Source organism: Trachurus japonicus, chromosome 4 (genome assembly GCF_045865225.1).
Source record: "Trachurus japonicus isolate A0001 chromosome 4, Traja_1.0".
Lineage (NCBI taxonomy): Eukaryota > Metazoa > Chordata > Actinopteri > Carangiformes > Carangidae > Trachurus > Trachurus japonicus.
The window spans coordinates 21,773,696-21,787,705 of record NC_140910.1 but is presented as its reverse complement, the minus strand read 5'-3'; the positions used below and the strand labels follow the sequence as shown (position 1 = coordinate 21,787,705).

The window sequence follows — 14,010 nt, the reverse complement described above, 5'->3', positions numbered from 1 at the left end:
CTGCTTCAGCCCCCTTTAACTCCTCCGTATTGAACGGCTGTCAATTTCCAGAATCCCCATGGCTGTACAGTTTCTGACATCAGCTCCATACTGTGCGCCAGGCCTTGGACACGATTCAAATACTCTACAGTGCTTCATAGTCAGGGAGAGAGCATGTACTAAACACTCTACTTGGCACTGGTTCAAAGCTCAGCGCCAACTGACTGACTTTTCCTGTTCCCTCAGTCACACCTACCCTTTCCCCTCCAGCACGGTTCCTCCTCCTCTCAACAGGAAGACTTTCAGAGGCCTTCCCATGCTGCCTCAGCCTTTGTATTTGGCCTTTTGTTTTCATGACATGAACAGGGCCCATTAACTCCTTGTTTTCTTTTTGTTAAACACAGATCACTGCACACAGGCTCAAGTTAATAAATCAAATAAAACTCCCCTGTGCTGACTAATTCACCCCCTGCACACTACGCACAATAGATTTCAGATTGGCGTGTTTTACAAAACTTCAAGGCATTTGTTGCGCTGAAATAATGAATGATTCAGAGCAAATGGACAAGTGTAAAATACTGCCAGAACAACAACAAAACCATGCAAAGACACAGCTTGACATGGCTTCACATCAGTTATAATCAGTTCATTAACAACAACAACAACAACAACAACAAAGGAGACTAGGATCAAAGAGAAACTGTGATCTAACCTTAAAATCAATACATTTAAGTATCATTTCATTTCATAATTATACAAATCTATTCACAGTTTGTAGAGAGAGTGAACGCAGGATCAGTCATTACAGACTTTGAAATTTGAAATACCCAATCTTCAGCTGTGAAAATGCACAAGTTCATAGAAAATGCAATAAACAGCATGGTCTGGCCTGTTTATACAACCCTTAGGCAGATCAAAAGGCCTCACAGTAGAATATAAACCCAACGATCACTTATCAGACAGCTGTATCAGCAGAAACCTGACGGGCAATCCCAATAAGTGTCGCTTCCAATTGGCTCTCGTTCGAGCTACACTTCCTGTAGTCGCTAACAGCACCCTTCCCCCCACTGCCAGTGTGTGTGTGTGTGTGTCGGAGCAATTTAATGTTTAATGCCAACTCCCCTCCATTCACCCTGATCATGGTGAGTGCCATGAATTTTTAAAGACATCCCCACTTAACTGTCCATCTGGGCTCCATCTGCCCAGCTGCTGGTGTTTAAAGCAGACAGAGACACAGGAGAGGAGACTTCAAAGGCTCTGCATGGCCTCTGGACGATTTCTGGCCAGAGAAGGATATTGTTTATAAAGGGGGGCTGGGGACCAGTTATATGAGATGTGCACCATAGCAATGAAGAGACCTCGCATTAATGGAACCAGATTGTAATTGTACATCCATAAACATTTCTTGGATATAAAGCGACTCTGGAGGCAAAGAACTGCAGTGAGTCTCCACGACTGAAACAGGGGGAGGGCACGAGAAATTATCTTTTAAATAAAAACACAACATGTGACTTTTCTCATCCCTTCATAGCACACAGTCATAATGTTAAGAGCTCTGCAGGTAGCTAATAAGTTTGCATGCATAGCAAGACAGATGCTTCGTACCAACTCTGACTGACCTTCATGAGAATTGCGTTTAATTCATAAAAATAAGGAATCACATCTACTGGCAGAAATGCCCTGTATATTTGTTCTGATGAGTATACGTAGTTACTATTAGTTAGTTTGGAGAGGTTTTAAGACTTCTATCTTTTAAGATATTCCTCTCTTTCGGCTGCCGTAATACAAGGGGAGTAAATGTGATTTGATTGAGATACTCAGAGCATTTAAAAGAAACAGCCCCTACTTCTCTGGATAATGTCATAGATCTCACGGACAGCAGTTATATATAGAGTTAGGGTGAACTAATACCTCATCAGTCATATCAATGTAGTTTAGGCTCTGTTCAAAAGCCAAATGTTTATGTATCAATGATAGCAGTGTAACATATACTCCTTGAAAACCTAAGGAAGTATTATTTCAAATCAAACCACGATCCCCTTTTTTATACTTATCGACCACAGGAGTTATTAAACTATATCAAGTATCATTATCTGGGTGAGTAAATAAACCAGGCCGAACCTCTCCAGATATTTGACTCATGGCTGATGGGAACAGATGCATGTGAGGGAGGCACTTGCACAATTAACTTTAGAAGGAGCGTTAAGATTGACTGGAAATAAAATTGCAGAGTGCGATGCAAAGAGTGATATTGATATGGATATTTTAAGGGGGCAGATGTATTGGTGCACGCGCAACTTAAGGTATGGAGGAGGGCTGCACTGCTATCACTGAAATAACTCAGTTGAAATGGCACTCCACCAGCAACGCAAATCAGTTTCAATTACAAAAAAATCCAACGATGCTGGCATAATTTGATATGTAGTATATTTTTGATATCTTGGCCCTTTATTTAATTCTGCTGCTCCCTGCTGCAGCCAGATATGACACCGCTGGCAACGCGCCTTGAATGTTTTGATTAATTCACTTAAAAACCACAGTGTAATCAGACGTCCAAACAGACAGCACCTCCTGGCTTGATTTAGTCTGACCTTTCAGCTGAGTGGGGAGAGACGATGGTGGCTCTGTGATCCATTAGGAATGCATTTAAGGCCCTGGCTGATATATGTCAGCCACACACAGCCTGAGGTAAACCCAAAGTAAAAGAAAATGTTTGCCTGGATATTTTCTCACGCAGCTATGACACAGTTAACTGGACCAATCCTTTGGATTAAATATACCGTTGTCCTCGTGTTGGATTCACTGCATTTGTGCTGGACCTGCAAGCTTGTAGATGTTGCATTTATACCAACAATAACTGTTAAAAGACTCATTTTTTTACAATGAGTGTTTCCAAGCCTACAGCATCCATTAAACTCCCAGTCACATGGCGAGGGGAGGTTTCTGTTTTTGTTCATTTTGAGACCTTTACCCTGGGAACAACGGCCGTCGTGGACCTGTGATGCCACATCGAGACACTGCACGTGACCCTGCACCGTACAAATTATGTGACATTAATATAGGAGGGGGGAAAAGACAGTTTGCAGTTTGGAAGAGCTCCAACTGCTGCTGACTGATAGAGGCACAGAAGGTTTCTGCTGAGGATCTGGGGTTCCTAGTGGCCACATTATCACCCTCCCTCAGGCACATTCCAACAGCCTCCACCCACCTGCCCAAAATAAACTGTACAGCCTTAACCCCTTCCTGCCCGCCCTTAACTCTCACATGATTAAACTCTCGTGTCTGCGTTTTTTACGGGTTTCACATTTCTGCACTTGATGAGGATTACAATTTTCTTTTACACTCAGCCTTCAGATTACACTTTTCTCCTAAGACACTTTCAGATGAATATGCACTTCCCTCCATCTAGACAGAACAAACGTCTCCACAAATAGCTCATGTGTGACCGCAGGAAAGGCTTAATTTAAGCATAATAGGCCGAGTCTATTTTGTATTATGTATCTGAAATACTTTCAACAGTGTTTTCCACCATAAATGAAACACACAACACACCTATGGCCAGATTCAGACTTTGCCCCAAACACTGGGACGTATGTAATTATCAAGTGGAGCTGCTTGCAATGTCTAATCCATAATTATGGCCGACATTTCTTATTATCCCAGGCAGGTAACACCTCCTTCAGTCTTGTGTGATCACAGGGAAAATAAAAGTCAGTCTGTAACTTCATGATGAAAAGTGGACCTGCAGGGTGAAGTGTGTCTTCATGGTTTTGTTTGCCCACAATCTGCAGTGCTGTCAAAATTATGCAAATTGTAATTATTATCTAATTCACTCAACTACAGCTACTCAACTCAGGTATTTAATATAAGATAAAAGCACGTAACACAACATTTAAAGTGTAGTGACTGTGTAATGACGCCTTGGGGAGAATTTGTCTTGTATAACTTCAGCTTCTTGTTTTGAACAGTGATGACGAGCTCTTGGACTGACTTTAAAGAACAGCCTCTGAAATCAGTTTTCTTCTTACAAGGTGCTTTTGCAGCCATCTTCTAGGATTTCCATTTATGACGATTTCCACGTAAAAGTATTCCACCCTTGATGGCTGTTCCATATTTAATTTTTTGGGGGTGATATTTCATATGGTTGCATGACTTCATTGTGGAACATGTGCCTGTGTGCAGTCCTTGGACATTATCTAACTTTTGCATACTGCTGTGAACACTCAAATGTGCTCACTAAATCACTACTTTTACAGATATAACTATATAATTTGAACCTTTTACTGTTCATAACCACTTAATCAAGCTAAAAGGAAAACAGAGGTTTGCCCCTAAAAGTGCATTTATAACGGTGGTTGGTGGATTTCTACTGTACTCCTTTTCAAATAACAAGAAGTAACCACAAATGGCGGGTTCAGGAGAAAAAGAAGAAGCTAAGCAAAAATAGCACACACCAAATACAAATTAAGACTAAAATCACTGAGTCTGATTTGCATAGGGTTAGAATTATAAAGGTACAGGCTGTGCTTATCATAACACATTGGTAACTTTTACATTACATACTGCAGACACAGTAGATTTACTGAGGATTATAATTACAGGCCACAGTTACAATTATTACTAATCACTGTTATCATTCAAGAGCAAAACTAGCCCGGTGTCAATGCTGCACATGACTTATATTCAGGATTCATAATATTAAAAAAAAACAGCAGCAGTCGAGAAGTTGTGGGCCACTTCAATGTTACATGTTCAGTTACATGTTGCACAGGCGTGCTATAGGTTTTAATCGCCAATGGATTGGGTAACACTATCTTAACAGCCAAAGTACTGGCTGTCTTGATTATATAACCGTCAGTTACAGTGAATTCATGGTTGCATGATGCATGGCTGACTGACATGACATGATAAAAATGTCCCGTGTTCTCTACCTGACATATGAAAACCACCAACGACTGAGAGTATCAAGCCATCCATACAACACTTTGCAGAGGGAGGGGTGGACTATTTAGAGAAGCAGAGTATAGGCTTCAGGCAAGTTATACTCCTTACACTCTATAATTACAAGATATAGGCCTTAAATTACAGAATTTATTGTTAGGTTTGAAAATGAGGTGCATATAGACTGGGCGCAGTGTGTTGTTTCACTTCCAACATAACACAGGCATCGATGGAAAAAAGAAAAGTAGTACATGTAACAACTCTTAAACTAGCTTTCTTCTTTTCTTCATTGAAATATGTTTTGTGGCTTCACATATTGCGCCAGGCCATGAATGTATTTGCATTTCAATAGTGGCTTTCATCAAGTTAGTAAGCTGCATTTGCATGAAATACTGGCTCAGTATAACCCACTCTGATAAAAGTAACACTGCCTGTTGATTTTTCAGTTTTTACACAGAAGCAGCGGCTAGTTTAAAATGTTTCACAGAAAAAATAATTCTATTAAAAAATAGAGCTTGACGTTTGTGTTTTACATCTGAAAAATAAATCTTAATATCTTACCAAATCAAAAGTAAAGAGCATTTTTGTTCCAACAAAAAGTCAGTCCTCCTATGAGTGGATTTTACTTGTTACTGTTTTTTGTCATGATTCAATTTCCCCCAACAGGAGATTTATGGTTTCATTTCAAATGTAACTGATGGTGGAAGAGTAATTAATAGAAATCAAATCAATCAACGTACACTATCAGACAGCAAAATCTTGTGTAATAAATATGACAGAAAATGCAGTGTCTGGGTCTTTTTATCGACAGCAGCCCTCCATCTAAACTTAGCTGTTGACAGATTTAAATCTCTTCACGTAAACAGCCTGTCTTATTCCACTGAGGCCTCCCTCATAATATCCAGCCCACTAGCTTGTTTACAGTAAACGCCAGCATGGTAAAGCTGTTAAAATGCACCCTAACCCCTCCTCCTCTTTTCCTAGCTGCCCTCGCCCTCTCCTCTCCTCAGCTCACAGTCCTATTTGTGTTAATGCTGCGGCCTGAGAGTAGAAACTACCGGTTTCTACTCTCAGGCCGCAGCACTAAGCTGCACCACTGGAAAAAAAACGGATTGCCTTAGACCAGAACCTTTGAGATGTACCCTGCCAGAATGTCAGAGGGTTAAGACAAAGTTGAAAGCCTAAGCTTGGGGTTTATCAACATTTGGCCAGTGGCTGGTGTTAATTTCCCACCCTGGTCAGATTACTACATGTGCTGCTGAGAAAGTAACATGCAGGTTTGATGTGTGAGGTGCAAAGGCCAGATGTGGCTCCCTGGTCAACAACCAACATTTCTGATTTATGTACTTCCTCTGTGTGCAGCAGCAGCAGCAGCTGGCTTATGGATATTTAAGGAATTTTGATGATGTGACTCTCCACAATGATGACATGAAGGGCGTGATCTTCCATTTCTAATATACTCAACCAGTAGGAAAGACACCTAAAGTCGAGGCTGCGGTTATTGAAGTGCCTGATCTCCAGCAGCGACGTTCATTTACATGCATTAGTCTAGCAAGAGTGCATCGAAACAACGTGCTTTAAAGTGAAACAAACGTATGAGGAGATCCTACCTGTCTGAACTGCTCCTCGTAGGTCCATTCCCCGTGGTCCTGCCCACCGAGATGGCTGTGCGTGGCGTGTGGAGGTAGAATAGCTACGCGAGGCTCCTGGTCAACGCTGGGGCGCGCCTTCAGCAGCTGAGAGTGAGGATGGAGCTGGCGGTGGGGCAACAGCAGGATGCCTTTTCCGGGGGCTACTGCATCGTGGCCTGTTGGAAGACCTTCCTCAGCAAGGTCATCGTCAAAGTCTTCCTCCATCTCGCCTTCAAAGTCCTCCTCGTCCCATTTCTGTTTACTGCGTGTGTATTAGGGGCAAAGTAATATTTTTTAAAACACAGTGGTACAAATTACATTAAAGGGATAGTTAAACATTTTGTCAACTTCGCCTATTGCCATAATTCCTATAGTCATAGGTGGTAAGGTTCATTACGTTTAATTATTGGTGCATGTTGTTTTGAGATCTGCGGGGCAGAGACGCGAGCTGCTCAGGTAACAGTAGATACAGAAGTCCCCTGTCCCTCATCAAACTCATAAAATACACAATCCAACAACGCCAAACAACGCCAAATACAAAGTCCAAAACGCTGTCGTGGAGAAGTTGTGACCTGCACTGCACATTTACACTATAAAATAATCATGTAACGAGTTGTTTTCGAGGCAAATGCGTAGCCGAAACTACATTCCAGACATGGCTGGAGTGATTTCAAAAGAGCAAGTAGTTCTGAGAATTTGCTTTGTGTGTCGTAATGTTACATAATACATAATTATATGTGATTATTTCATAGCGTTGTGAACGTGCAGGTCACAACTTGTCCACGAGAGTGTTTTGTTGGATTGTGTATTTGATGAGTTTGATGAGGGACAGGATGCTGCTGTATCTACTGTTACCTGAGCAGCTCGCAATGTTGAACTAGCCCTTTAATCTTAGAGCAACTTGACCAAAGACATTCAGTCGCTACTTACATCTGCTCCTCCTCATCTGACCCCATCATGTCCTTGTATTGCTCCTCCCCTTCTTCATTGTCGTCATCATCACCTTCCTCTTCGCCGCTGCTGCGCTCCGACATGGGGCTGTCCGACACCCTCTGCAGTCCGGCCGCCGCCGCGCGCATGGCCGCTAGCGCTGCCATCTGGGCCTGCTCTGCCTCGGGGGCCGGGCTCCCCATCAGCTCGTCCCCGCCTCCTCCGCCCGTGCGGACCTGAGTGTGCTGGGCGGCCTGCTGCTGTAGCTGCTGCTCCATCAGCAGCTTGGCCCTCTGCTGCCTGTGCAGGTTCTCCATGACGGCCTGCAGCTTCATCTCCAGGGAAAGCGGCACTGCGTTCGACTGCCTTCCTTCCCCTCCCTCCCCCACTGAAGGAGCACCAGTCGGGGGCCAGTCAGGGGACAATGGTCAGTCCTTCTGCCCAAGGAGAGCAATTACCAACCGTGCCTGTGATGAAGTAGCAAGCAGCTGGCTGGAGGTTTTGGAGGTTATGGCTGTGTGGAAATGCGGGTCCTTGAGGAGAAGTGGAAGGAGGAGGAAGACAAGCGGGGGGTCGGTCGGAGCGCTGAGACATGCAGTCAGAGGTCGGCTGCACTTCTCGAGTCAGAGGCCTCTCTTGTCTCAATGGTTTTTCCTGCAGTTGGGGGGAAACCGAAGCTGGCAGCAGAGTTGAGTCACACACGGGAGTTGGCTGACAGGCTACAAAGACCTGAGGGAGAAGAAAGAACAACAGTGTCAGACTGCTACTTCCTCACTGTCTGTTCACGCCGGTGCCTTCGGTTGAAGGGCAATTGCCTTTTGTTGTGGCAGTGGCAAAACTGTGAAACAACTTTCCCCAAAGCATCAGATCAGAAAAAACACGTGTCTGTTCGTAAAATCCGACTTTCCGTTCACTGGCCTTTCACTGAAGTGGACGTCTCCGACGCTATCTCCTGTGGTCTGATTTGAAGCAATAAAATATATTAAAAAACACACATTTATTTTGTGAATGATGTAATTTTGCTGTTGGTACTGCAATGGTTGCATTTACATATTTGGCAATCCTCCACATTTTAGAGATAAAGTTAACAGCTGATGCGTTGATAAAAAACACATTTTTTGAGGAACCTGATCAATCGTTAAAAATGATTACTATCAAATGACTAATATCTTCTCAAAAACGTTAGTGAGTTTCAGTGGAGCAGGAAACTACAGCGATGACTGCAGGGCTGCCCTGTCGACTCGCATCACGAGTTGGGAGAATGTGACAGGAGAGAAAATGCCCAATTTCACACACAAAAATGCCGACTGCGAGTTCATGACGACTATGTAACATGTGCAGAGTTACTCACACAAACAGAGACCAGACACGCTGCTCAGGCGGGACAAAATGTTTTAACCTCAACAACAAGAGGAAGTGAAATCACAGGAAGAACCGTCACTTTCTTCACCTGCTTGGCTCAAAGCCAAATGATATTTGAGCAGCACAAAAAAGAGCATGATGAGTCAACATGGCATGTTAAAAGACACACAATTAATATTAGGAGGTGTGACCAGACTGAGGTATGACTGGCGTGGTTTTCCCCTAATTAAAATGTTTTATTGCAAGAAAGAGATGCAGTGGGGAGTTTTTCTGCAGCTTCTGTGGGTGGTGATGCTTCTCCTACATACCTGTTCCCAAAAGTGCTCAGGTATGCAAAGCAGTCTCAGTTACATGCAATAAGCTTTAACATTACAGAACCAATGGCGGCTGCTCTCAATTACTGAAAATCCATTCCCACAGAGTCGTACTCTAGGGAGACTAACTTTCTATCCCGCCCACTTTCTGACTTACTTGGAACATGTTGTGAAAATGTGAAGTCTGGGTTTGAGGAGGCTGCGGCTCAGATCAGTCAGTCAGAGATAAGAGCCGCACACACAAGTCAACACAGCATGGGGAAATAAAATTCGGGTGCAGGTGCTGGACATGTTCAAGTATCAGTCATGACAGGAGGCTGCATTGACTGTATGCCACCACTCTTCCAGCCACAGTGACTAATACGTGAAGAGACAGACCCCTGTAACAAGCACCTGTTGTGATTTCACTCGCAGAAACGACAGGTTTCACACTGAACATTTCACAATGGGTACGCCCTGCCCTGGATAAAAGCATGAATGATGTTCTCATTAGAGTTGAAACCATCCCTTGAGTAATTCTTTAAGGGCAAACATGACTATTTGTGGGTTTTCTTTTGGTTGATAAAAAAGCCATCGCAATCTGTCAACTTGGCCATTAGTCATTAACCATAAACCATTTATCAATTTGCTGAGAAAATAATCAAGAGGTCAATCGATAGGAAGAATAACTATTAGACGCTGCACTTGTTCTTTTATAACTCACAGCTGCTTACATATAATAAGTCTTTTCCATTTGCTCAACCAATCATATCTGTATGTATAATTATTTTAGAGATAAAGGGATATTTAGTCTCACGTGTCATCTGAACATTTTGTCTTTCTGCTGAGCAGCATTATTTCAATTTCTGGGAAATAACAAATGAATGTTGGAGTGCAAAAAGGCCCTGAAACAGCGTAGTCATCATGAAGCACTCAAACAACCATCTAACAGCACAATGTCTGGGAAATCAGTCCACAGCCACTTTACCCACAACACACTGAACCTCATCAATTGCAGTGCAATTACCAGAAGAGATTTTTTTTTCTCGTGAAAGCTGTGAAAGAGGAGTTGTTTTCCTCCAACATGTAGCTCACTGGAGTTTCACAGAAAAGCACAGTAATCAGAGCTACATTAATGTAATTATGGTGAAGGCACGTTCTAAAGGCAAGAGGAGGATAAAGTGCATTCACATCAGGTCCAAGATCTGTCAACAAGCTGAGAAATGAAATTTAGTTCAGCTCCCATTTACATGGAAACAGACTATACATTCTGGTTATAACTGTTGCCCATTGGTTTCATGTGTTTCTCAATCAGTCAGCACAATAATTTGAAATGTCAATGTAAATTAGGGCCTGACGTGTGAGCATCAGAGGTGTAAACCACAGACACACAATGTGTGTACCTGTGGTCAAGAAGAATCATCATGATGAGACTGGCAAACATCTTAGAAGAAGTAGATGAAGACTTAACTTTAAAGAAAAACATGAACACAAATGTCCACTGTGTTGATATTTCTGTACTACATGCCCATCAGTTGTGATCAGCATTAGTTGACACCCGCTGTGCAGCTCAAATGACCAAACGCATGCACACGAATCTGAATCTATCAAGCAACAGTCATCCTGCAGCATGGACAGAAAAAAAAAAGAAAAGTCAGTCGCCCTATACCATGGTCTGCATGTTACAGAAATGTTGCGCAAGGAAATAAGAGCTGTGAAACTTGTGTTTCTTCAGTGGGTGAAGGAAGTGACAACTGACGGAGCAGATGTAGTGAGGCAGCCGACAGATATTCAATATTGATTCATGACATTCTTGACAGGCGATAGAGGCACAACTGAACGGCTGCAGTTGTCAGGTGGGAGAATAGGGCCAGTATAAGCAGATCAGCATATCTCGCCTAACCGGATCTGGTTTTGACTGGGACAAATTGTCTCTGCTGTACATTCTGGGGTCAGAGTGGAGAGATGCCAAGCTTGTGGCTGTTCTGGCCTATCCAGTTGCATTAAATGACCTGGCAAATTCACATCAGAACTGCTCAGACACGCACTGTTGGCATGGTTGCACTGCACACTATGTACTGTAATTCACACCCTTCATTATGCAACAAGTTGCACCGCCGCACATTTGAAAATGAGAACAATTTCTCATTTGTATAGCTCACACAAACATTACCAGCTCTGACACTGGCTGTCCCGTGTGTCATACATGTAATTTCAAAGACAGAAGTGGTTACAACCAAGCTGTTCTGATGACTCTTCCTGTGCAGGGGGAAGCAGAAGTGGTCGCTTTGTTTCATTCCACTGCTGATCACAAGCATCATGATTTCCTACATGCTAGATGGTGCAAATTACATTGCGCCACTACGCATGTTGTCCCCACTTCCCCAAATCATGAGGCACGTTAGGATGTTTAGAAAACACTTTTAAGTGAAAATGACAATATTCATGCAACAACTGAAATGTGAGCTGTGTGTCAGGATAACCTACTTTGCGTGCCTGAATCTAGTCACCTTCCGTAAAGTTTGGTCATCTCATCCGACCCTTCAATAATTGTATATAAGAAACAGACGAACACGGACTGGGACGGGATATGTACCTCTCAAATATCATGACCTTTTCTGCATAGTTTTGTCAAAACGGTACCTTGAAATTTCCTGAAATTTGAGTGTGCAAGTAAATTTTTCATCTACTTGTGCATGTGCAACCAGTAAATTTGCGGCTTTTGTTGTTTGTTTTTAACACCAGTGAAAGTGGCCACTCAAAGAATCTGGTATTGTGGCAGGTCAATGTGTGCGAGGATCTCATGAATGAAAACAAAATGTGAATATATCAATTATATATATATATATATCAATTCATGGTGTGTGTGCGGCCATTAATTTTCTGCTTGTGCTCCTAAAATTTTAAGTGAGGGGCCACTGTGCTCCTAGAAAAAAAAGTCCTGGATCTTAAAGCACCGAGTACTGGTTTGGGCACAGAGACTTCATAGTATAACAGTGAACAAGACGAGATTATGACTTTACACATGAGTTTGAAGAGGAACTATGCAAGATTTTTATCTTAATTAAACATCTTCAGAATAATTTTGATACTTAAATGACTTGTTACAGGGAGAATGGAGGCTCTCTGCCTTCCACCTATCGTCTCTTGGCCGAAAACATGACACAAACACACCCCGTAATGCGCAATCTCTTGTTTATGACAGATAAGACTACACAAATATTGTAAAACGTATATGATGTATAACGTATAACGTCTATCCACTCCGTGGATTGTCGTCTTGACGGCTTTGTTGCAAACAAATGCACATGGCCAGAAGGGGTGGGGAGGGGTTTCGCAAAACAGCAAAAAAAAAAAAAAAAGCAGCCAGATTTGCATAGTTCCCCTTTAAACCATGCTTTGGGAAGCTAAGCAGCGCTAACACCAGAGTTCAGCTCGGCTGGGCAAAACGGTTGGTGGTTGCTTTTGGTATCTTTTCTCACATATTACGAATAGCAAGACCTTGGACAAAGAGATAAGGCGTTTAATATCTATACATAACTCTATCACGAAACCAAGCAAGTATCAGTGGGCATGGGCCAAATCCCCTTAAAACCCCCCTGCTGGGCCTCCTTCACACTGTAGCAACAGTGGGAAACCACCTCTGTACATTGTGTAATTTCTTTTTTTTTCTTTTAACATATATTTTTGGGGACTTTTTGCTTTTAATGGATAGCACAGTTGAGGCAGACAGGAAATGGGAGGCAGAGAGAGGGGGAATGACATGCAGCAAAGTCGGGATTCGATGCAGGACCGGCTGCCTCTGTATATTGGGCGCCTGCTCTACCGACGGAGCTTAACGACGCCCCTACATTGTGTTATTTCTTTACATTTCTTTACATCAACCCCTTGGGACAGAAACCAGTTATTCTTTGGATGCCCTGCTTTGTTTAAAAACCGTTGCATAGCTGAAGAAAAGTTCTGAGAGGAAGTTGCTACTATGGCCAGCAAGTAAACAGGTTTCATGGTCTGTCCCTTTTTTCTTTCGGCCAAAAATGCTGTTGAAACTAAATTACATAAAACAAACTTGCTTCATGACTTGCTTAATCACTGAGTAACATTTACCATATTTATATAACCGGGGTGAAGGTTAACAAACATTTGAATAGGAAAGGAAACATTAAGCAGTCACAATGACAATTGACAGATGTTTACAAAATGTTTCTGAGTTTCCCTTCAAATCAATTAGGCTACCACTTGGTATCTCAGCTTTGCCAATTGCCAAAGAAGAAATGTTAATGCTGCTGTGATGGCTCACATATGGTGAGAAACCCCTTATTTCAATGACATTTCATGCAAAACAAAGGCCCACCGAAACAGTGGTGTTTGATTTGAAGTGTCCCCTATCTGATTGCCGTTAACTGCACCACCTCAACACTGCCTGTTGGTCTGTGTTTGCTATCTTAACGTGTCGTCTTTCAACGTTTGACAGTTCACCGCTTAAATTTGCATTTTTATTACAGAACTAGGGGACGTATAGGATTCGCTCTGTATACTGTTTCACCTGGGGAAGAAAGAAAAAAATAACCACATATTGCTGTTAACAACAACGTAAGACGCAATCTCCCAAATCGCACATCTGACAATAAGACCCTTAGGCCTCATTTAACACCTTAATTGGCTAAAGGGAGTCTGGCCTGCTGGGATAGGTGACAAGAACCCATGTGGGGGTCAGAGAGGGGAGGAGCCTCCAGGACAGAAACTTTGACAGTTGGCTCAATTAAGGATAAAGTAGAAACGATGAGAGCTAATGGGTTAATCCTCTTTTTTTAACCCCCTCCCCATTTGAGAGGTGGAAGGCTGCAAGGTCTGAGCAAACAGGGCAGAATGATAAG

General features: G+C 42.6%; 1 protein-coding gene across 2 annotated transcripts in view; it reads right to left on the bottom strand.

Moving 5' to 3' along the window:
- Window positions 1-14,010, bottom strand: part of arid3a (AT-rich interactive domain 3A) — a 40,593-nt gene that overhangs the window by 17,719 nt on the left and 8,864 nt on the right. For both annotated transcript variants that reach the window (XM_085774691.1, XM_085774692.1), the window contains exons 2-3: window positions 7,482-8,210; window positions 6,531-6,813 (exon numbers count right to left, since the gene is read on the bottom strand). In XM_085774691.1, coding sequence (XP_085630817.1) covers window positions 6,531-6,813; window positions 7,482-7,816 — 618 coding nt within the window. In that variant the 5' untranslated portion in view covers window positions 7,817-8,210. The remainder of the gene's footprint in view (window positions 1-6,530; window positions 6,814-7,481; window positions 8,211-14,010) is intronic.